General features: G+C 37.0%; 1 protein-coding gene across 2 annotated transcripts in view; it reads left to right on the top strand.

Moving 5' to 3' along the window:
• The window catches only part of ADAM9 (ADAM metallopeptidase domain 9), a 163,204-nt gene that overhangs the window by 38,455 nt on the left and 101,041 nt on the right, over positions 1-23,708 (top strand). For both annotated transcript variants that reach the window (XM_035003990.1, XM_035003991.1), the window contains exons 5-11: positions 1,771-1,847; positions 2,874-3,069; positions 5,075-5,140; positions 6,974-7,045; positions 8,193-8,362; positions 13,882-13,963; positions 14,440-14,573. In XM_035003990.1, the coding sequence (XP_034859881.1) occupies positions 1,771-1,847; positions 2,874-3,069; positions 5,075-5,140; positions 6,974-7,045; positions 8,193-8,362; positions 13,882-13,963; positions 14,440-14,573 (797 nt within the window). The remainder of the gene's footprint in view (positions 1-1,770; positions 1,848-2,873; positions 3,070-5,074; positions 5,141-6,973; positions 7,046-8,192; positions 8,363-13,881; positions 13,964-14,439; positions 14,574-23,708) is intronic.

The following is a 23,708-nucleotide window of genomic DNA, read 5'->3' as shown; positions in this document are numbered from 1 at the left end:
TGATGGAGAGAGAGAGACAGTGAGAGGGGAGTGGGAGAGGGAGAAGCAGGCTTCCCACTGAGCAGGGAGCCTGATGTGGGGCTCGATCCCAGGATCCTGGGATCATGACCTGAGTTGAAGGCAGACGCTTAATGACTGAGCCAACCAGGTGCCCCTAGTCTAGACATTTTAACAATATTTGTTCTTCCAATCTATGATCATGGATTATCTTTCTGCTTATTTGTATCTTCTTCAGTTTCTTCATTAATGTCTTACCATTTTCTGTATATAGGTCTTTCCTCCTTTGTTAAATTTATATCTGGGTATTTTATTCTTTTTGATGCAATTGTAAATGGGATTGTTTTCTTAATTTTTCTTTTTGCTAGTTCATTATCAGTGGATATAACACAACAGATTTCTGTATATTGATTTTGTTTCCTGCAACTTTATTGAATTCATTTATTAGTTCTAACAGTTTTTTGGTGGAGTCTTTAGGGTTTTCTATATAAATATTATGTCATCTGCAAATAGTGACAGTTTTACTTCTTCCTCTCCTCTATTGAGTTTTTAATCTTTCCCCTTTGATGTTTAAGAGTTCTTTATAGTTAGGGATGTTAGTCTTCTAGCTGTGATACAAGTTACAAATATTTTTTTTCCCAATCTGTATATTGTGTTTGATTTTGTTTTTTGGTGTTTCTTTCCATGTAGAAATTTGAAAAACTTTTTATGTAGTAAAAATTATCATTTTTTTCTTTTATTGCATATATATTTTGAGTGACAGCCTTTCTCTACACCCAGGTTAAAGAGGAATTCACCCATATTTTCTTTTAGTTCTTGTATGGTTTTTATTTTTTATGTTTAGATTGTTGATTCATTTAGCTTTTATTCTGATGTATGGTGTGAGGTATGGATCTAATTTTATCCTTTTCCAAATGTCTAACCAGTGGACTGAGCACCATTTATTACAAAAATCCTTGTCCCAGTTCCATATGTACTTTGGTCTATTTCAGGTCCCCAAATTCTTTTCCACTGGTGGTTCTCTCAATTCACCACTGGTACCATACTATTTTAATTATTAAGGCCTTGTGATATGTCTTAATGTCTGGTAGGGCTAGTCTCCCCAACAGCCCTCTCCCCATGACCTTGGCTTTTTTTTAGTGCTTTGAAATGGTTTTAAAAGGAGAAAATCTCATTGTGTAGTAAAAAAAAATCTGATATTAGTGATAATATGCTTGTATTTCCAATGGCCAATTTGCTGTTCAAAATTAAGGATAAAGCCTCTTTTATTTTTTAAGATGGTTAAATGTAAAACTAATAATAATAAAATTAATATAAATATATGAAGAAAAGAAAATCATGGGATCAAAATTACTTTTTGCCACATACTCATTTTTCTTCCCTCTTGGCAGCATTAGCTTGTCACAGGATCCGCTGCTGTGTTAGATGTCAGTTGGTTGCTGTTGCTTCTTGGATGACTGTGATCTAAGACGTTAAACATGACATAATGCTGTCTTGTTCTGCTTCTAGGCTTAAAGGTTATCGGGGTAGAGCTGTTTGTACTTAGTATCCTCTGGAGTTCTGCCTAAACAGTTGTGTACTTGTAGGGTCATAATAGATAGTCCAAAGAATGCCATCTTTAGGGATGCATCTTATAATATCATATAAGATGCCAGTGATATAAACAAAATTATTAGTTTACTGACCTTAAATAATTTTGTTAGCTCTGTAATTTCTGTGATGAATTATAGCCATGTAACAGTATTTGAAGATAATACAGTTTTTATCGTTTAGAATCATTGTCATTATCGGGGCTATGTGGAGGGAGTTTATAATTCATCCATTGCTCTTAGCGACTGTTTTGGACTCAGGTAAGGAATTTTCTGTGTCACCTTTTTTTTTCTTTCTTCTATTTCTTACCCTTTTACCTATCTCTGTTTCTAAATCAAGTCATTTTGAGGGACTTAACAAAATTAGATTTTACTTTGGTATTGCTGAAGATCTTTAGAGCTATGTATCGGGTATCATTCTTGACACGTTTATTTAAGAAAATATTACAGTTGGTGAGTTTCAATATCTAAAGAGAAAATTTTGTTGATTTGAGACTGCTAAGTAATTTTTGCTATTTTAAAAAGCATACTTTTAATTTCTGTAGCACTCTATAAATTTTCACCTATCTTCTTTCATCTAAGTCTCATAATACCTGTGAAAAGGGGCTCACTCTCTCCCTATTTAGGTGATGAGCAAACTGAGGTTCAGAGAAATTGTACCACATATCAAGTAAAGTGATAATAATATTAAAATTATATTTATTGAAGGCCTGGCAATATGATGCTATGTGCTGGCTCGTTGGTTATATGAGTGATTGAACTAATAAATATTATTTTAATTCTCAAACCAGCTGTATAAGATGGCTATAATTATCTCCATTTAAGTAATAGCACGGAGCAGTTACTGTGTGTCAGGCCATCTACTGAGTATTTCACATTTATATAATAATTTAGTTTTCAGAACAATCCCATGTAGAATAAAGTAAGGTAGAGGTTAAGTCATTGCTGAGAGTCCCACAGCTAGGAGGAAACATTTGGGATTCCAGTGCTGGTTCTCTGGCTCTAGACTCCATACTTTTAGCCACTATTCTGAATTAACTTTCATTATACATACAGCAGTCACTTGGAGAGGTTAACTGACTTTTAGGGAGTAATATTAGTGAGTAGCAGTCTTGAGTTTTAAATTTACATCTGCATGACTCTAAAACCTAGTATTTTTCTCTATACCATACTACCCTTTCTTATACATGTTAAGAACTAGGATTTGAATTCAGGTTTTCTGATTCCTTTTCCTGTATATTATTTTCTTCATTCTTAAAAATTGTGTATGTGTAATGCGATACTTAGAGGATTGCTGCATATAGAGAATGTGAGTTACGGGATTGAACCCCTGCAAAACAGCTCTCGTTTTGAGCACATCTTTTATCGAATGGATGATGTCCACAAAGAGCCTCTGAAATGTGGGGTTTCCAACAAGGATATAGAGAAAGAAACCATAAACTATGAAGAGGAAGAGCCTCCTAGCATCACTCAGCTACTTCGAGTAAGGAAATATATTTCTTAATGGCTCGGACTAAAGTGTTAAAAAATCATGTATTTATGCATTAAACCAATACTTATTATTGTTATGTTTTTTCCAACTATGTGCCAGACATTTTGATAGGTACTAGGGGATAAAAAGATGCAGTTTCTGCCACCAAGTGCAGTCAAGCTTCTGTACGTTTTAGAATCAGGGCTTAAATCTTAAAAACCTGTATTTCTTTTTATTACTGTTGCATAATAGTCCATTATATTGTCTTTCAGAGAGCAGTACAATTTTTTTATTTAGATACCTTTTTAAAAATTTTTTTTTTTTTTAAGATTTTATTTATTTGCGAGAGAGAGAATGAGAGACAGAGAACATGAGAGGGAGGAGGGTCAGAGGGAGAAGCAGACTCCCTGCTGAGCAGGGAGCCTGATGTGGGACTTGATCCCGGGACTCCAGGATCATGACCTGAGCTGAAGGCAATCGCTTAACCAACTGAGCCACCCAGGCGCCCTAAAAAAATTTATTTATTTATTTATTTTTTTAAGATTTTTTTTTTTTTTTTGAGACAGAGAGAATGAGAGAGAGCACATGAGAGGGGGGAGGGTCAGAGGCAGAAGCAGGCTCCCCGCCGAGCAGGGAGCCCGATGCGGGACTCGATCCAGGGACTCCAGGATCATGACCTGAGCCGAAGGCAGTCGCTTAACCAACTGAGCCACCCAGGCGCCCCCCAATTTTTTTATTGTTACGTTAATCCCCATACATTACATCATTAGTTTTAGATGTAGTGTTCCATGATTCATTGTTTGTGCATAACACCCAGTGCTCCATGCAGAACGTGCCCTCTTTAATATCCATCACCAGGCTAACCCATCCTCCCACCCCCCTCCCCTCTAGAACCCTCAATTTGTTTTTCAGAGTCCATCAACTCTCATGGTTTGTCTTATTTAGATACCTTTTACACAAACAAGAATAGTGATTTTTGAGCCCTAGATCAGAGAAAGAGAGAGCAATTGAGAGTTAAGACATTAATTATTTCAGATGGCTTCCAGGAACACTTGTATCCCTATTTTGAGTCTTCATTAGGATTCCCTGCTTACTCATGACATGGGGCTCTTAGATGGAAATGTTTCTAGGAACAGGTCAACTTTAGTTGTGGGCACTGTGCCTTTCTATAAGATACTGCTGTGTTGGAAGAAGCATGTGCCTCTTCTAGTATGTTTTCATACGAGTATATGGCATTATTTTCATTGCCTCTCGCTGTGCACTCTTTTGACTGTTGGACTGTTCTTTTTTTAAAATTTTTTAAAATTTTATTTATTTGACAGAGCGAGAGAGGGAACACAAGCAGGGGGAGTGGGAGAGGGAGAAGCAGGCTTCCCGCTGAGCAGGGAGCCCGATGCGGGACTCGATCCCAGGACCCTGGGACCATGACCCGAGCCGAAGGCAGACGCTTAACGACTGAGCCACCCAGGCGCCCCTGTTGGACTGTTCTTTTTTTAACTTTAATCATTGGAAAACTTTTAAATTTTTGTTGAATTCTGTACTTTATATGAATTTCTGAAAATCACTGAACTAGCCATTTTTTGAAGCAGCAACCTTGTCCTCACTCCTGCTCTGGGTTATTATATTCTTGCAATATTATAATTATTACCTTCGTTTTTCCACTTTTAATGTAGTCGTGGGGTTTCCCATTAGAGTGTGTGTGCGTATGTGTAGTTTTGATATTAGAAAATCAGTAATTCTGCTTTGGAGATTTGACTACCTCATATTATCATTAACTAGAATTTTTCTCAGACTAGTACAGAGAGCAGATAGCACTTTTTAAAAAAAAAAATGTTTTTGGCTTTATTGATCTGTGTGAAGTAAAATAATTTTATCATGTTCTTAGCAGACCTGAAGTAAGAGATTAGAGATGAGGGTAAAGGTTGCTACCTATGAAACACATGTAGTTTTTGTTTTTTTTTAAACACGTAGTCTTATAACTTTTTTTTTTTCTTTATGATGTTTGTTTTTTTGACAGAGAAGAAGAGCTGTCCTGCCACAGACCCGATATGTGGAGCTGTTCATTGTCGTAGACAAGGAAAGGGTAGGATTGGTGACAGTTTTTCTTCTTTTTCATGAAAAGCAGATGAGAAGTGAGCATCCCATGAAGGAAACATAAAATATATTTGTATTGATTTTTCTTAAATGTAATTTTAAAACTAAAATGGCTTTTTTCTTTTAAACATGCTTGATGTTCATAATCCCACCAGAAGCTGAACATAGCAAATGAGAATACCTCTAACTATTTTTTACTGGTGATTTTTCCCCCCCTGTTCTTTTGGGTGATTTGCTTATGCACACTTTCTTCATTGCCCTTCAGTTAGGGTCACCTTTTCAGATGACTTTAAAGGACTGTGATGAAAAATCAGCTAATCAGATACTGCTTTGTCGCCTAATGAAATTGCTTTGCTTTTTAGAATTTCAGCTAACTTATATATACTTCACTATAAGAGGCAGAAACTTCTGGGTCGTGGCATGCTTTAGAAGGGAATAGAGGAGAATAGTTGATTTTAGCATTTACTATTAATTTCTGTGTCCAGGATAACACCAGGGATTTTCCTTATTCATATTTAAGAATTGTGCTTAACTTAGCTAAGAAAAATAATGGGTCTATTTCAGCATTTACAAGGTTATCAGTTTTAGATACAGCTGTTACATAATTTAACATATAGATTATTTGAAATATTTTGTCTGACTTTTACTTCAGCTTTGTTGTTTGTGTGAAAAGAGTTGTTTGTAGAAACTTAACAATGTTGGCAGTTCCTTTCTTATAAGCAGCAGAGACCGTTTAGAGGATTTTTATGGTTTTAAAAAAAATCCCTTATTGTGTATATAGGTTGGAAATAAACAAGCTGTATTTATTAACAGATAGAAACGTATTCAGATTTGTTCATTATAGGTTCATTACCCTCAAGTGGTAGAAGGAAAAAGCACAGGGAGTATGGCCAAGCATGAACTTTACCCTGATAATGGATAAAAGGTTTCTGGAGAATGTTTGGACAAGTCAAAAATAGAGATTTGAAGTGTTTTTATTGATTACTCTCTCCAGATAGATTCATTATGTACTGGTGGAAAATGGTTCAAAATAAGAATGATTCCATTTTAATCAAACCTTATCAGATATATTAAATTTTTTTGTTTAGGAGTATCATCATAAAATGCGTGACTGATAAAAGGTCTGATTTATTCTGATATTAATGCTCTTATCTTAGAGCAAAACCATACATTCTTTTTAAAATTTCTTTTCATTAGTTATTTAGTTGGTTGTAATAAAATAATGTTAAAATGGACATTTGGATTTAGCCAGGTCTTGAAGAAAATCATCAGTCATATCAGCTGTTTGTTTTAATATAAACTTTTAAATATCTATTTTGTCTACATATAATGTCTGTTGGTGAACATTGGTTAATCTCTCATTAATTTAGCCCAGAGTTTAGAAATTGTTTATTGGTAATGTCTTTAGCCTAAGGGATGAAAGGGTCAAGAAATCTGTTAGATTGTTTTTATTCCTTTATCTGTGCATTTTGATTGTTTTAAACACTACCTTTATAAACTGTTCGAAAACATTTTTGCATTAAAATGAATAAAAAGAACATTAAAGAGAATTAATTTTAAAATTATGCTAATTTGGAGCAAATAAAGACTTCAGTATGTTTTCCTTATTATCCATTTCACACTTGAACCTGTTTTTCTTATTCCTATTTATCACTGAAATGTATCCTTTAGATTTGTTAATTTGAAAGGCAGGTGAGTGTCTAAATGCCTCCATTTTTAGTTCAGAGGAAATATTTGGGATTCTTATCTTCATTATAACAGATTTTAGAAATTTTTTTCATAAATGACTTTGGTGAAATGATTTTCCTTTCTTGCTTTTCAGTATGACATGATGGGAAGAAATCAGACTGCAGTGAGAGAGGAGATGATCCGTTTAGCAAACTACTTGGATAGTGTGAGTTGTATTTTCTATTAACTGGGATTATTCTAGCCTGTCTTTTCATAGTCTCAGAACAGAATTTAAAAATTGTCTCATTTGAGTTCTGATTATCCTAGGGACTCAGTCTTTCAGGGGTCTGTTTTCTAGTTTGTTTTGTAACATTTTTTATGTTTGAAAGGAATATATAACTGTAGAAAGACTGAGACAAGTAAGAGATTTCATATCAGCATCTATTTTATCCTCAGTGTAGAAAGGGTAAGGAACTTTGGCATTTATGAAAAGATATTTGAATTTTTACTCAATCTTACTTTGATGAAGGCTGCCTCCTACTCTGAAACCATGATATGACAGTGTGTGTGTGTGTGTGTGTGTGTGTGTGTGTGAGTGCGAGAGGGAGAGCAAGAGGGAGGGAGGCAGAGAGAGAGAAATTTGGTTTGAGACTTCGTAGTTCATTCATCCAGTGGGAGATATTGAAGAATTAGATGCATGTTCTTATAAGATAATTTCATCTATAAGGTATTTCCCTGTTGTGAATATTAAGCATAATAATAATGATGAGGACAGTAGTGTTCTCTTGAGCATTTATATAATATGCTAGAAACTGAGCCAAGTGCTTTACATTTATTGTCATTTATTCCTCACAGTATCTCTATGAAATAAAAATGAGTTCCATAGTGCACTATCTGAAACCTTTGGGGTATGTGTAATTAGAATTTTAGGTAAAAGTTTAGAAAGGTAATATGGTTCACCATGTATTGCATAACAGGATCTTCTGGTAGCTCTTTGTAATCAAACTCAGTGATATTCCTATAGTGAAATGTATGAGTATTTACATTAAGTGAGATACGTATGGACCATAAATAGATTTACATTAGTTTAGGGCAATTTGGAAGCCAAATTTACCAAAAACTTAAAATTTTCAGTTTGTCAGATTTTGGAGTGGAAGATAAAAACAATTTTGAACTTCTATTACTTTTATTTTGTGGATGAGGACACTGAGACTCTTCAGAGGTTAGAGTCTCATTATATTGAACGAAATGTATTTTTTGGAGGGGAGGAGTCCTGTTTTTATTTCAAGTAGTTGTGTTACTTCATCATAAGTTAAAAGATACTCTTGTATTCTTTAATATATTTTATAGACTTTTATTTGTTTTCTTCCTAGATGTATATTATGTTGAATATTCGAATTGTGCTAGTTGGACTAGAGATTTGGACAAATGGAAACCTGATCAACATAATTGGAGGTGCTGGTGATGTGTTGGGGAACTTTGTACAGTGGCGGGAAAAGTTTCTCATAACACGTCGGAGACATGACAGTGCACAGCTAGTTTTGTAAGTGATTTTAAGAAAAGTGCTATTAATGAAATGATCAGAACAGTAACTTTCGCTTATTTTCTTTTATTAGAATCATGTTTTCTTAAGGTTTTTGAGCATTCGTCTGAATAAGGAGAGCTTTGTATGATACCCCACAAGTCACAGTATGATAATGAGACTTCCCTTCTGTGTTGGATTCCCTGTCACCTTTATTCCATGTCCTTCCTCTTTCTTGGGTTTTACTCGCTCACCGTGGTATGGCATGTTTTCTAGTTTCTTCTTGTGAAAGAATATATGGAAAGAAAAAATTTTGACCCTTGCATGTCAGAAAATGTGCTTCACTGTCTCAGAATAGAATTTAAAAATTACATCCGTGTGACCTCTGATTACCCTAGGGCCTGAGTGACTCAGTTTTTCAGAGGTGTGCTTTACAGTTTGTTTTGTAACTTTTTTGATTATTTGGCTGTATGTAAAATTCAAGGCATGAAGTCTTTTTCCTTCAGAATTTTGAAGGCATGGCTCTTTCTTTTGACTTCCAGTATTACTGTTGAGAAGCCTTAAGCCTTTCTGATTCCTGATCCTTTGTGGGTTTGTTTGTTTTCCTCCTTCTCTGGAAACTTCTAGGATCTTCTCTTGGTCCCCAAGCTTCTGAATTGTCCTGATGATATGCTTCAGTGTAGGTCTTTTATCACTCATTGTGTTGTGTTCTTAGTGGGTAACTTCAATCTTGAGACTGATGTCTTGCAGTTTTAGGAATTTTTTTCTAATTATTTTGTAGATGACTTGATCCTCTTTATTTTTGTTCGCTATTCCTTCTGGGGTTCCTTTTATTTGGTTGGCTGTTGAGTTTTCTTGTGCTTATCCTCTAATTTTGTTATCTTTCATCTCCTTTCTTTTTGTCTTTTTGTTCTACTTTCTGGAATATTATTTCCTTAAATTTTTCTTCTAAGCTTTCTATTGAGTTTTCTATTTCTGCAATCTTATTTTTAATGTTCTGTAGATCTTTTTGTCCCCTTTAATTTATATAGTTAAGTTCTGATTTCATGGATATAGTAATTTTTTTATTCTCCTTGGGATCTTGCTGATAGATGTTTTTAAAATTTTCTTCTTTTACATAGCATTTCCACGGTACCATAATAAAACCTAAACTTATATAAATCACTTAATACAAATATAGTTCAAAACTTAAAGCAAAATCCTCATTTAAAACTATTTGAAACATTTCATCCTTCTTAAAAGTTTTCTGGCTTGAGGGATTGCAGTTTTGAAGGCCTTAGCCTGCTGCAGCCTCCTTTGCTTGGCAAAGCAATAAAGCTATTGCTCCTCTTTATCCCCCCCAAACCCCCTCCCCCCCCCCCCGCCAAAGTTTTCTAACTCGATAGGCTGGCTTTTTGCAGAAAAATGTTCTAATTTATATATTTTTGCCTCCCTCAGTGTTGATGGTACCTAAAACTCATAATTTTTTTTTGACAGAGAGAGACAGCAAGAGAGGGAACACAAGCAGGGGGAGTGGGAGAGGGAGAAGCAGGCTTCCCGCCAAGCAGGGAGCCCAATGCGGGGCTCGATCTCACCTGGGATCATGACCTGAGCCGAAGGCAGATGCTTAATGACTGAGCCACCCACGTGTCCCTAAAACTCTGGATTTTTTTCTGAGGAAAAATTTCCCTTGTGTTGAGGTTAATGTAGAACATGAAATCATCCATAATACCTGGCTTGCTAAAATGTAACATGGAGGCCGCTGGAGGCAGGGAAGGTTTCGGAGAAGGGCCTCGGCCTTTGGACTGCTGGGGCCTGCGTGACCACTCTGCCATGACCACTCTGCTGTAGGAATGCCTCTCGGAGTTCCCCGAAGCTTTTTAGCCCAAACAGCCACCCTGGGATCTAAGAGATGTATGCATTGTCCCTTAGGCTATGTTTAGCAGAACTCGTAGAACAGGCAGATTAGCATATCATATCTTTCCCGTAAACAGATCCTCCTAGTTCCAGCAAGACCCCTTGTCACACATCACATGCTTGAGAAAGAGTGATAAAGATTTATGATTCTCCTGAAGGACCAGTAAAGGCGGGAGCAAAGAAGAGCAGAGGGTCTTGTCTCTGAGCGTTGACCCCCTTGCTTTCTCCTCTCTTTCACAGCGAAGTTTGGAGTCATCTTTCATCCGTCCACACAGGGAATGCTGGCCATTCCCCTCACCCTTGATTTTCTTTTGTTTTCTTTTGTTATGTGAGTTAATTCATTAATTAATTTTTAAAAAGATTTTATTTATTTGACAGAGAGAGACACAGTGACAGAGGGAACACAAGCAGGGGGAGTGGGAGAGGGAGAAGCAGGCTTCCCGCGGAGCAGGGAGCCCGACTCTGGGACCATGACCTGAGCCGAAGGCAGACGCTTAACGACTGAGCCACCCAGGCGCCCCTTATGTGAGTTAATTTAAAGCAAGGCAGTGAAAATGCCAAAGTGGATTTTTATAGCCCTTTTTATGAATTTTTAGTTAAATTACACCTGCAAGTATCCTCCTGCCAGTGGGCATGCCTTCTAGTTCACAAAGGGCCAGAAGGGACAGGCATCTAGCACATTTCTCATGCCTTGCCCAACCAAACCTACCAAACTGTCTTTGTCTTTCCTGTCTGTATCCACTTGTCATGTAGAGGCATTTCCCAAATGTCTGTCTAATGATCCCTGGTTGTGTTTTTGGTTAAGAATGGGGTACTAAAGGGGCGCCTGGGTGGCTCAGTCGTTAAGCGTCTGCCTTCGGCTCAGGTCATGATCCCAGGGTCCTGGGATCGAGCCCTGCATCGGGCTCCCTGCTCGGCGGGAAGCCTGCTTCTCCCTCTCCCACTCCCCCTGCTTGTGTTCCCTCTCTCGCTGTGTCTTTCTCTGTCAAATAAATAAAATCTTAAAAAAAAAAAAAAAGAATGGGGTACTAAAGAGCCTTTTGGAAGCATTGAATACATGAGTAGGCCCTGGGGACTATGGCATTAAGTAGAGGGTGATCTGGCTAAAGTGTTTCCTTGGCAATCCCCTTATGTCAGTATCTCTGGCCCTCTTCTCCTTGCTGGTCAGATGCCCCAGAGAAAGATTTATTCATTCATTTATAATATATTTATTAGGTGTATACCCTAGGCACTGGGGATAGCAGTGAATAAAGAAGACAGAAATTCTCTATTTTTAAAATGTTTTAAATTTTTAAGCAGGTTTATTGAGGTGTGATGGATGAAGATTAAACTGCATATATTTATTTATTTATTTATAAAGATTTTATTTATTTATTTGACAGCGAGAGAGACAGTGAGAGAGGGAACACAAGCAAGGAGAGTGTGAGAGGGAGAAGCCGGCTTCCCACTGAGCAGGGAGCCCGATGATGTGGGGCTCGATCCCAGGACCCTGGGATCATGATCTGAGCTGAAGGCTGAGCCACCCAGGTGCCCCTAAGCTGCACATAATTAAAGTGTACATTTGGAAGAGTTTTGACATATGTATATAGCCATGAAACTATCATCATGATCAAGATAACAAACATACCCATTCCCTCCAGGCTCCTTTGTAATCCAATCTCCTCTCTCCTCCAAAAAAAAAAATTCCTTCCCCAAGCAACCACTAATCTTTTTTTCTGTTAATGTGGGTTAATTTCCATTTTCTAGAATTTTCTGTAAGGGAACTCATATAGTTGTACTGTGTTTGTCCAGATGAAAATTCTTGCCTTCATGGAGTCCCTATTCTGGTAGAGGAGATTAGCCATAAATGAGATAAATGAATGTGTATAATACATTAAATACTAATAAGTGGTAAGGAGGAAAAATAGAGCAGGGAGGGTAGAAGTAAAAGTATAGGAAGAGTGTAACTATTCTTATGGTGGTGAGCATTTCATAATGTATATAATTATCTGATTACGTCTGAAATTAATATATCAATGATTTCAATTAAAAAAATGGGAAAATGAAAACGTATTGGTCTGCAATGAATTGGAAATTAAAGAAAAAATTACTGGCCCTTCCCTATAGTTTGAAAAGCACTGCCTGAGATGATGCATAAGGCTGAATTCTCCGTCTCCTTGCCTTTGGTTTAGCCACTTAAGGCCAAGGGCGGGCATCTGCCTTTCTCATCTGAAGGAGTTGCCTGCCTTGGCTTGCTAGTGGAGACTGGTAACAGAAAGAACCGTCATGAGCTTGGGCATGTCACATGGCCTCTGTCATCTATAAATTTGTGATAATGGAACTAGATATACAACACAGTGTCTTGGGTTCTAATTTTCTATCATCATGTGAAGGAATAAATACCTCATTTTCCTGTAGGTGCATGTTTCTCAGGAAGGTTAAGGTTACAACCAGTGAAGCTCATATTCTGACTCAAAGTCCAGGAAGTGTTTGAAGAAACTTAGTAGCCACAGTTTTTGTTGCACTGTAGGCTCAGCTTCTGGTGACATGAAGACAGATTTCTTTTCTTGCATTTCTCCCTAATTAGAATGTGGTTACCTGGCTACAGGGGAGAAAGGGCCAGGATGGTATAGCCATTGAGGGTGGTAAATGTGGAATCAGATAGCATTATGTCAAACCACAGCTTGGTGACCTAACAGCTGAAGATACAACTTCCCAGGATCTCAGTTTCTTACTCTGTTTAGTGGGCCCAATAATTTTTATCTAGTAGGATAAAAAAATTCAGGATCAAATGGGATTATTTTTGTAAGGCACTTGTGAAGGCTTATAGAACATTTTAAATACATTGTGTTGTTATTATTATGCTTTTCTATTCAATAAATAGTGGAGCACCTGCCAAGAAAAAAAAGTATTGGAGGAGTCAGGTTGGCATGGTGAGGGAAGGCCTTGAAGAGAAGACTTGTGAGTAAAGACTTGAAGGAGGTGAGGGAATCAGTTAGGAGTATTTACTGGGCAAAAGAGTTCTAGGTGGAGAAGATAGGTTTTGAGATACAAGTGTGTCAGGGATGACTGGGAACCATATGGAGGCTATTGTGGTTCTTATGTCCCCGTGCTCCCTGCTTTGCAGCCTCCTATGTGTGTTATGTTCATTGAGTGTGTTACCTGTCTCTCCTCATTAGAATTTTTGAATAAATAAATATAATGCATTTTAGGAAGATTTTTCATCTAGAGGGTAGGAAAAAAAAACTTGGCTTAGTATCTAAAACATCTTCATTTGTCTGAAAAATGAATTTGTGTTCGGGGCACCTGGGTGGCTCAGTCATTAAGTGTCTGCCTTCAGCTCGGGTCATGATCCCAGGGTCCTGGGATCGAGCCCCGCATCGGGCTCCCTGCTCGGCAGGAAGCCTGCTTCTCCGGCAAATAAATAAATAAAATCTTTAAAAAAAAAAAAGAATTTGTGTTATTAATCTTGTTCTCTGAGAATAAAAAAGAAATAAGACTTAATTGTATTCTGATTTTAAGATGTCAATTATCTTTGCCATTTTTCTCCCAGTCTTTGTAGGTTCTACCAGCCCAGTTTAAGCTTATCCAAAGAAATAAGAGCAGTGTGTTCCTTTTACCCCCCCAAGTACATTTTCTAACTTTGACCTTGTATTTTCATTTAGGAAGAAAGGTTTTGGTGGGACTGCAGGAATGGCATTTGTGGGAACAGTATGTTCAAGGAGCCACGCAGGCGGGATTAACGTGGTATGTTTTTGTTCTTGATATTTAACTTTGGACGTTTGTGTCAGGACTGTCAAGCATTTGACCACATACTTCCTCCCCTAGTCCTTAAAACAATATTTTGGGTAGAAGTGGTAGACATGGTTTTTCTTTAGAGACTGGATTAAGTTTTCTAATATTATGTGTTTATTAGCTCCTCACTTTTTATGGACAAGGAAGTTGAAACCCCATTTAAGAAAATTAAATTAGAACCATGAATCTGTTTTCCCATAAATCATTGCAAATAACTTATTAGTGCTAAAGTAATTGGTCTGTTCCTTAAAGGATCTATCTCCATGTCATATCAGTTTCCTAGTGAAATGTATGAAGACTGATGTTGGATGCTTGATTTGTCATGAAGACTGTCACCATTGTAGTGATTAATTTCCTTTTGTGGAAAAAATAATAAACATATCCTTTTTGTTCAGAAACCTAATTAATACTTACCTGTGTTTGGGCAGTTTGGGCAAATCACAGTGGAGACGTTTGCATCCATTGTTGCTCATGAGTTGGGTCATAACCTTGGAATGAATCATGATGATGGCAGAGATTGTTTTTGTGGAGCGAAGAGCTGCATCATGAATTCAGGAGCATCGTGAGTAACTGAATTCTTTCTTCTTGTTCTTGTTCTTTTTTTTTTTTTTAAGATTTTATTTATTTATTTGACAGAGAGACACAGTGAGAGAGGGAACACAAGCAGGGGGAGTGGGAGAGGGAGAAGCAGGCTTCCCACTGAGCAGGGAGCCTGATGCGGGGCTCGATCCCAGGACCCTGGGATCATGACCCGAGCCGAAGGCAGACACTTAATGACTGAGCCACCCAGGCGCCCCTCTTCTTGTTCTTCTTAATGTGATATCCTAGATCAGTGTTTCTTAAACTCTGTGATGTTCTCATGTCTATGTTGAGAAATTATTCCTGGCTTCTCTGAAATGAATTACATGATACACCAATGAGAAGTTGGTTTTTTAATTAAATAAATGATTCCAGAGAGCTTTAAGAGAGAAATATTTGTGTAGGCACAGGTTTGGAGCTACACTCTTGTGCAAATTGACACACCAAAAGAGTATAAGAACATGGAAGAATTTACATCTGAATTAGGAATTAGGAAAGGGTTTCTATTAGATATAGTGGAGGTTGGATTAGATTGAAAGACTATATGAAGCGTTTACTCATAAATCCCTTCTAGAGAAAGTGCTTCATTGTCACTGTAAATAGAAGAAATCTTGACATAGTCCTACTAACATCTCTACTTTTATAGATAAAGATGAGAGGCACGACAAAGAGGAGGAGGAAGAGTTAACATTTATTGAATGTTATTTATGTATTAGGTACTGTTCTAAGCACTTAAAATGCCTTAATCTTTAATGCTCAGCAACCTAATGAGATGTGGGTATCTCTAGTTAAGGATAAAGAAGGTGAGGTTACACATCAAAGTAAGTGGTGAGGCTGGGATTTGAAGTCAAGAAGTCTGGGTCCAGGAGCCTGTGATCTTAGAACCCCTTCCTTTGCCAGGGTTCAAAAGGAATTACAATAGAGGGTATACAGGTGAGCAACACCACTGAGTTGTTGGGCTTCTTTTTAGTGAGGATTTGTCGTAAGGGAACAAGGAGGCAGTAACGCTAAGTAGAGAGCTAGACATACACAATGTATATGTGAGTAGAAGCTGAGCTAGAGAAAGAATTAGATGTGGAAGATGTTCATCTTTTCCAAACACCGATGAAGATTTCATACGGGGAATATCCACAGCCCCAAGTGTTCATTTCCTTTCCTACCTCTCTCAAGTTCCCGGAGCAAGGAAAGAATAACAAAAACTGCTGTTAGCCAGCTCTTTATCTTCAGATCTGAAAGTACAATTCTAATTAAATCGTGGTGTAAAGGAGAGCACTTGAGCGGAATTTGCTGCAGGATTTACCTGTTTCTGAGCAATTACTAGGCTGAAAAATAGATATGGAAGAATTAGAACAGTGTTCATTAAAAAAAAAAACTGTACTTAATGAAAAAAGTAATTATATTCACAAGAAAAGTCTTATGTTTGTAAAAGAGTTCCTGTAGGAGGGGTAAGTAAATTTAGCATTTGGTTTGGCTGGGAGTGAAGTTGAGGAAGACATGAATTGAGGGAACAAGAAATGAATAATCAACCATGAGATAAGACAGGAGACTAAGATGAAAACAGTGGCATGCAGAGTTAGGAAAGAATGTTCTTAAACAGTGCTATGGTGGAATTTAAAGTTGTGTAAGAGGCAGTGAAGAATGGACCCATACTTTATTCATTCATGTATCAAGTATTTATTTATTCATTCATTTTTTAATTTTATTTTTTTAAGTTTTTTTATTGGAGAGAGAGAGCTTGCACATGTGCAAGTGGGGGGCAGGGGCAGAGGGAGATGGAGAGAGAAACTTAAGCAGACTGCACTGAGCACAGAGCCTGACTCAGGGCTCCACCTCAAGACCCTGAGATCATGACCTGAGCTGAAACCAAGAGTAAGACGCTTAGCTGACTGTGCCACCCGGGTGCCCCTTATCAAGTATTTATTGAGTGCTGACTTGGTGCTAGACTTTGTTTTAGGCACTTGTAATATCTCAGTGAATTAGATAAAGACTTGCCCTTAATGGAGTTTACATTTTAATGGGGGAAGACAAACTAGTAATGTAATAAATATATCAATAATATGGAATATTAGAAGGTGATAAGTGGTATGGAAAATAGAGCAGCATTGGAAGATTGGGAGGGCCAGAGTGGTGGTGGTGGTGGTGATGGTAGAGGTTAGTTACAATTTTAGATTCGTATTGTCAGGGTAAGCTCCTTTGAGGTGATGTTAGACTAAATACTTGAAGGAGATAAGTAGAAAGCTGTGGGGATATCTGCAGGAAGAGCCAAGTATGAAGGAAGAAGTATGGTTAGGATGGACTTTTTTTCAAGATGGAAGAAATTATAGCAGGTTTGTATGCTCATAGGACTAATTTAGTAGAGGGGTAAAACTGGTGATCTAGGACAAAGAGAGAAACATTGCGGTAGTTGACCTTGAGTGGGTGAGAGGGCATGGGATCTGGGGCACAAGTGGAGGGGTTTGTTCTAATGGAGCTCTGGGTATCTATAGTAATAGGAATAAATGGATGTAGCTGCTGGAAATGGATAGATGTAGTGGTGGGAGTCTGTGGTTCAGTTTTTATTTATTTTTATTTTTTATTGTTATGTTAATCACCATACATTACATCATTAGTGTTTGATGTAGTGTTCCATGATTCATTGTTTGTGCATAACACCCAGTGCTCCATGCAGAACGTGCCCTCTTTAATACCCATCACCTGGCTAACCCATCCTCCCACCCTCCTCCCTTCTAGAACCCTCAGTTTGTTTTTCAGAGTCCATCGTCTCTCATGGTTCGTCTCCCCCTCCGATTTCCCCCCTTCATTCTTCCCCTCCTGCTCTCTTCTTTTTTTTTTTCTTAACATATATTGCATTATTTGTTTCAGAGGTACAGATCTGTGATTCAACAGTCTTGCACAATTCACAGCACTCACCATAGCACATACTGTCCCCAGTGTCTATCACCAAGCCACCCCATCCCTCCCACCCCACCCCCCACTCCAGCAACCCTCAGTTTGTTTCCTGAGATTAAGAATTTGTGGTTCAGTTTTGTTAGTGAAATAGGAAGTAGGTTCATCAGCTGAAAGATGAAGACTTTGAGGGGGCAGTGGTTGGGGATTTCAGATCAGAGAAGGTATGAAATAGTTGTGTGGCAGAATGGGAGGATAAATGGAGTAGAGTATGTTTCCTGGGCCGTTTTAAAGGGTCACTTCAGATTCATAGTCATGAATTTTAAGTGAGATTAGTTTGTGGTTGTGGGTTTTTGTGCAGCCACATTCAACTGCATAGGTACATAAGAGAGTTGATGTTAACCAGGTTGTAGTTAGGCCAAATACAATGAAGTAAGAGAGGTGCAAGGAAGTCAGATCTGTTTGCATAGGAGTAATTATCATGATGGACCATGACATTTTAGCTGTATAAGGCTTAGGAAAGGGAGGACATCAAGGGGATAAGGGAAGTGGAAAGGGAAAACTTCAGGTGTCCTGGTGGGATTAAAGTTATACTGGAGTATAAAGGTGTACCTGGGGAGAGTAAGATGGGTAAAGTTGAGATTATAAATTATAGTAATGGTAAAATGTCCATTAAAAGCATGGTAATGAGTGGTTGAACGGTGGAGGATTAGATCTTTGGAGGAGAAGAGTTCAAGCCATGGAGAGCCCAAGGGATTAATAGGGTTATCTACCTGTATATTGAAATCAGCAAAAATTAAGACAAGAATTGTGTTAGCGTGACAATGTTGGTGAGAAGGACATGAGAGAGAGTAACTCAGGGGTTGTTATGTTAGTAATAAAGGGTAGTGGGTAGTTTAATTTTATGAGATTCAGAACTAGGAGATTTTAGGAAGGAGTGAGAAAGAATGGCCTAGAAGCAGCAATATGGAGAAAGAACACTCACTGACTCTATCTCTAGTTGTATGAGGGTTCTGGGAAAAAGCTGCTGGCCCTTGAGAAGGTTCTAGTGGAAGCTGTGAAATCCGGGAATAGCTGAATTTCAAGTAGAGCTTGACAGTGAGACTTTCAGAGAAGAGTTTGAGGTTATGGGAGTTTTTGCGGATGATGGGCTGTGAATGCCAGGATGCACAGTGAGGGAACAGGAGGGAGATAAGGGCCTACACAGAGAGCTACAGCTACCTATGGTGATAAATGTAAACAGGATTAAAGGACATAAGGAGATTTGTCCTGGGAGACTCAAGGCAGGGAGTGGTGCTGCAGCTGCATGTGTTAGGAAATGGAGAGGGGGTGAAGTGTTTGGGATTTCCTCTTGAACAGTGGATCCAGGAGGTCTAAATTTATCTCACTCCTAGCATAGGAACTCATTTTGGTCCTGGTTGGGTAACTCCTCCTTAATGCCTGTTCAAAAAAGATCTGTAAGTCAATCTTGATAAGCTTTCCCAGATTGCAAGGGGAAAGGACAGAGATTAAAAGTTAGAAAGATGGAATAGATGTTGAGAACACTGGAAAGAATGTTTTTTTGGCCATTGGATTTAGTGGAGGGGCAACTAGAACAAATGGAACTTGAAAGAAAATATATAATATTTAAAAAAGTAAAAACAACTGAGCGGGGGAGGTATAAAATCACAGAAAATTGGAGAAATAGATGTCTAACTGCATTTTAAATTGCTATAATAATGACTTCAAGGTAGAATTGAAAACAGGATGCACATTTCTAATTCACAAGGATGTTTTTTTTTTTTTAAGTAGGCTCCACACCCAACGTGGGGCTTGAACTCATTACCCTGAGATTAAGTGTCACATGCTCTACTGACTAAGCCAGGTAGGCTCCCTAAGCCAAAAAAATTTTGGAGAAAGTATGCAACATAGAAAAAAAAAGCCCAAAAGAACATTTAAGGTGTTACAAAATACGAAGTATAAGATATAATAATTTAAGGCCAAATAAAACAGTTTTGACAAATATATGGAATGCTTCTCAGACTAGGTCTCAAAACACTATTGTAATTAAATGTTTTATCTAGGAAACATACCTGAGACAGACTCAAAATAAGGCAAAAATGATCACTTTTCATTTGTGAGATGTACAATCATTAATGAACATTTATCATAATTGTTGATATTATGTTATTAAAATATGTAATGTAAAAAGCGTGTCAAGGGAAAATGAGCACATATCTTCGAGGAAATTTTTTTTTTTTTTAAAGATTTTATTTATTTATTTGAGAGAGAGAGAGAATGAAAGACAGAGAGCATGAGAGGGGGGAGGGTCAGAGGGAGAAGCAGACTCCCTGCCGAGCAGGGAGCCCAATGCGGGACTCGATCCCGGGACTCCAGGATCATGACCTGAGCCGAAGGCAGTCGCTTAACCAACTGAGCCACCCAGGCGCCCCTCTTCGAGGAAATTTTAAAACATCTTTCTTAATCATTAACATATAAAGAAAGCACATAAGATTATAGAGGTTTAAATAAATATTAGTATGGTTGATTTAATAGATAAAAATGTAACTCTGTGTACAAACAGAACATAGATCTTCATTTCAGGTGTTCAGGAATCTCCACAAAAATTGACCATATATTTTGCCCAAAGACTTCCATAATTTAGAAAAGAAGCAGAAACAGAACAGGTCTCATTCTTTGGCCACAATGTGATAAAACCAGATATTAATAATAAAAACCCTAAATGAGTTGGTAATTTAAAAACACTCTCCTAAGTAAATCTTATATCAGAGACCTAAAGGCTAAAGTAATTAAGAAATAATTTGAATAAAATGGTATTATGAATATTACATTTAAAACTTACTGCATATTAAAACTGCAACATGAATACAAGATGATCTCAAATATAAGGTGATCTACCATTTTCCCCATGAGTACAGGCAAGAAGTTTTGGGGACTGGCTTAAGTATGTAACCTGGTAGGGATGTAGAAGATGTAAAGAGAGAGAACTGATATGGGATTGTGGAGAGAAATAACTATGGCTGTGGGAGAGACTGACCATTTAGGAGTTGGAGTAGAGGGAAACTGCCAACATCAGGTGACTTGTTAGAGTGGGACCCAGAGGAATAATCAGTCTTATTCTCCAACCAACTTCTTATCTTTGCCAGTGTCTCTTATTGGCCATTTTTCATTGGATACAGTCTGTATAGGTCAACCTCCTACACAGAGAACATGGTGGAGAAGGATGGGGATAAGATTGGAGGGGAAACCATAAAATATTGGTCATACATGATACTATCTGTACTATTAGTTTATTCTGGCTTGGATTTTCTAGCTAGTGCAATGAATAAGAAAAAGATTTAGGAATAAATATTGGAAAAGAGGGGGTAATAATGATGTTAATGTGATTGTCTAGTTTTGAAAAGCAAGAGAATCAATTCAATAGTATTAGAAATACAGTTATAAAGTAAGATTTCCAATAGACCAGTTATAACTATTTTGAAAAAATGTGAGGAAAAAAACTGTATTTGCCAAAAATGCTGAATAGCTTGGGATCAACTTAATAGGAAACATGTAGCACTTGTTTAAAGAACACATAGTTTACTGAAAGTCAGAATACGTAATTTGAGTAAAGGCAGTGTTCTTTTATGGAGAGACTAAATATTGGAAATGTATCTGTCTTTATCAAATTAACTCATAAACTTAAAATAATTCCAATCAAGTTCCAGATATGTATATATTGCTTTCATTTTAGAACTTGACAAAAAAAAATTTAAAGTCAATTTGGAAGAGTAATTTTGCAATAGTAGTGAAAAAAATATTGAAAAAGAAGACCCTTAAAGAAGGCTTTTGGTATAAACTATTATGTTTGGAAATTGTATAATATTAAATGCATAATAAACATATCAACAGTCTCATAGTAGAAACCTCAGAAATAGTAAAAGTGACTTTTTTTTTTAAGGTGGGGTTATTCAGTAAATGAGGCTGAGATAATTTTTTAAGAATTTGGAAAAAAATTACCATACATCATACATTAAATTCCAAATATATAATGAAATAGAAGAAAACATGACTTAATAGATATAATCTTGGATAGAGAGAGGTTTTTCTAAACATAAACCTTTCCACTGCCCCCCCCACCCCCCCCCACCGAGCGAACTGTAAAGGACAAAACAGTCTATAGATTTGCAGAGTTGTGTATATAAAAAAGCAATTCAAACAGTGAAAGGGCAAATAGTAAAGAATACTATTTGAAACATCTGAGACAGGTTTTTTTGTTTTTGTTTTTAAATAAAAATATCATAAATTTACAGATGAGCAAAGGATATGATCAGGTAGCTCATAATATAAGAAATAAATATAAAAGATCAGTAAATTTGTGAAACTTTTCTCCACATCACTAAACAAAGAAATGTAAATCAAAACAATGAAATAGCATGTTTTTAACCTATGAAACCAGGGTTTGTAAGTTACCAGGCCACTCTCATATACTTCTGGTATGAAGAGAATTATACAGGTTTTCTGTGGAACAGATTGGTTATTTGTGTCCAAAACCTTACAAGATACATTTTTAAGCCAGCAATTTTATTTTTGGAAATTTGTTCCAGGGGAATAATCAGAGGGTGAGCAAAAATATGTATATGCATTGTTCAGCCAAAAAAATGGTCCCAACTTACACATGTCCAAAAAAATAGATTTTTTAAACTGACCACGAAATACCTATTTAGTGTAACACTGTATAGTATTAGAACTCATGTTTTTAAACAGTAGACTTCAAACTTTTTTTTAAGCTGGGGAAACCTCCTCCTTTGTTTTTCCCCTACTGTATTCTCACCTAGAAGCCCAGTGTATAAAATATATGAGGGGAGTTTTTGTGGTTGAAGTGGGAGGAGGAGAAACACCCTCTCCTCTCCAACTGCTCTGTGGCCTTTTCTATCCTTAGGCTGCATTATGATTTTCACGGGCCTTTCGCTTTTGTGAGCCCCCTTTTCCATTAAAAACATATGAAAAATTATATTTTATGACTGTATTGGTATAAAGACAGATATAACCCAGGCTGGATTCATTATTAAATATTCATTATTGTGATTTCCCTCTTTTTCTTCTGATTTTAAAGTAAATTTGTGGGCCATTGGAATTATCATGGGTCTTCGTCATTGTGCCATACTGTATCTAATGTATTATTGTAAATCACTGTGGTTAATAATATGTTGGTTAAGATATATGTTTATTCAAATGAAAAAAAGAATATGTGAGATATCATGGTGTGAATTACTCCTGTTTTAAAGATATGAACATGTGAAGAAAGATTGGAAGGATGTATGCCAAAATGTTTAACTGGCTCTGATTTTTGGTGGTAGTTTTTAAGGTCACTTTTATATTTTTCTTCTGGCTTTTCTTTATCTTTTGATCATTTTGCTCTGAGCAGGTATTTATTTTGAGTTAGGAAATAAGGCAATATTATTTAATAGAGGTATCTAGAAAAAGTGTAGGTACCAGTCTATCACAGGTATTAATAACATTGAACATGTAGGAGATTGCTATTTATCAGTGTTCCCCTGGACTTTACTCTTGAGAACTGATAATATATGATTGAAATATTTTATGTTGTTAATTTTATTGTGGAGTTATTTATTTTTAAAAACTTTTCACTGAATGATCATATTTCAAATAGAACTGAGTGGATTGCATTTTCCCATTATTTCTGGTGCTATATTAGTTCACACTTTTATCATTCTAATAAAGATTTTTTTAAAAAAAGATTTTATTTATTTGAGAGAGAGCAAGCGAGAACATGAGCTTTAGGAGGGGCAGTGGGAGAGAAAGGGAGAAGCAGACTCCCTGCTGAGCAGAGAGCCCGATGTGGGGCTCGATCCCAGCGCCCTGGGGTTAGGACCTGAGCTGAAGGCAGATAGATGCTTAGCTGACTGAACCACCCAGGTGCCCCTCTAATAGAGATATTAGGATATATAGAATATTTGTCAGTTGTTGCCCTTGCCTTTTGGGGAGGTTGCATGATTGTGTAGTGAGTCATTATGTGAGTTTATACACATTTTATTGAGCTTGTATTAGTAATTTTGTTACTGTAGTAAGTTAAAATTACCCAGGACAAAAAGAAAAAAAGTCCTGTTTGTATTTTACTTATCTTCTATGATAGAGATATAGCTGGTAGATAAGTGTTGGATAAATATAAATATTCCACTGCTTACAGATGTTCACCTCTTGAGCTGTTTTGTATATGACTATTGACCTT

This window comes from Mirounga leonina, unplaced genomic scaffold (genome assembly GCF_011800145.1).
Source record: "Mirounga leonina isolate KUSES-001 unplaced genomic scaffold, KU_Mleo_1.0 Mir_128, whole genome shotgun sequence".
Taxonomy (NCBI): Eukaryota; Metazoa; Chordata; class Mammalia; order Carnivora; family Phocidae; genus Mirounga; species Mirounga leonina.
This window is presented reverse-complemented; position numbering and strand designations above follow the sequence as displayed.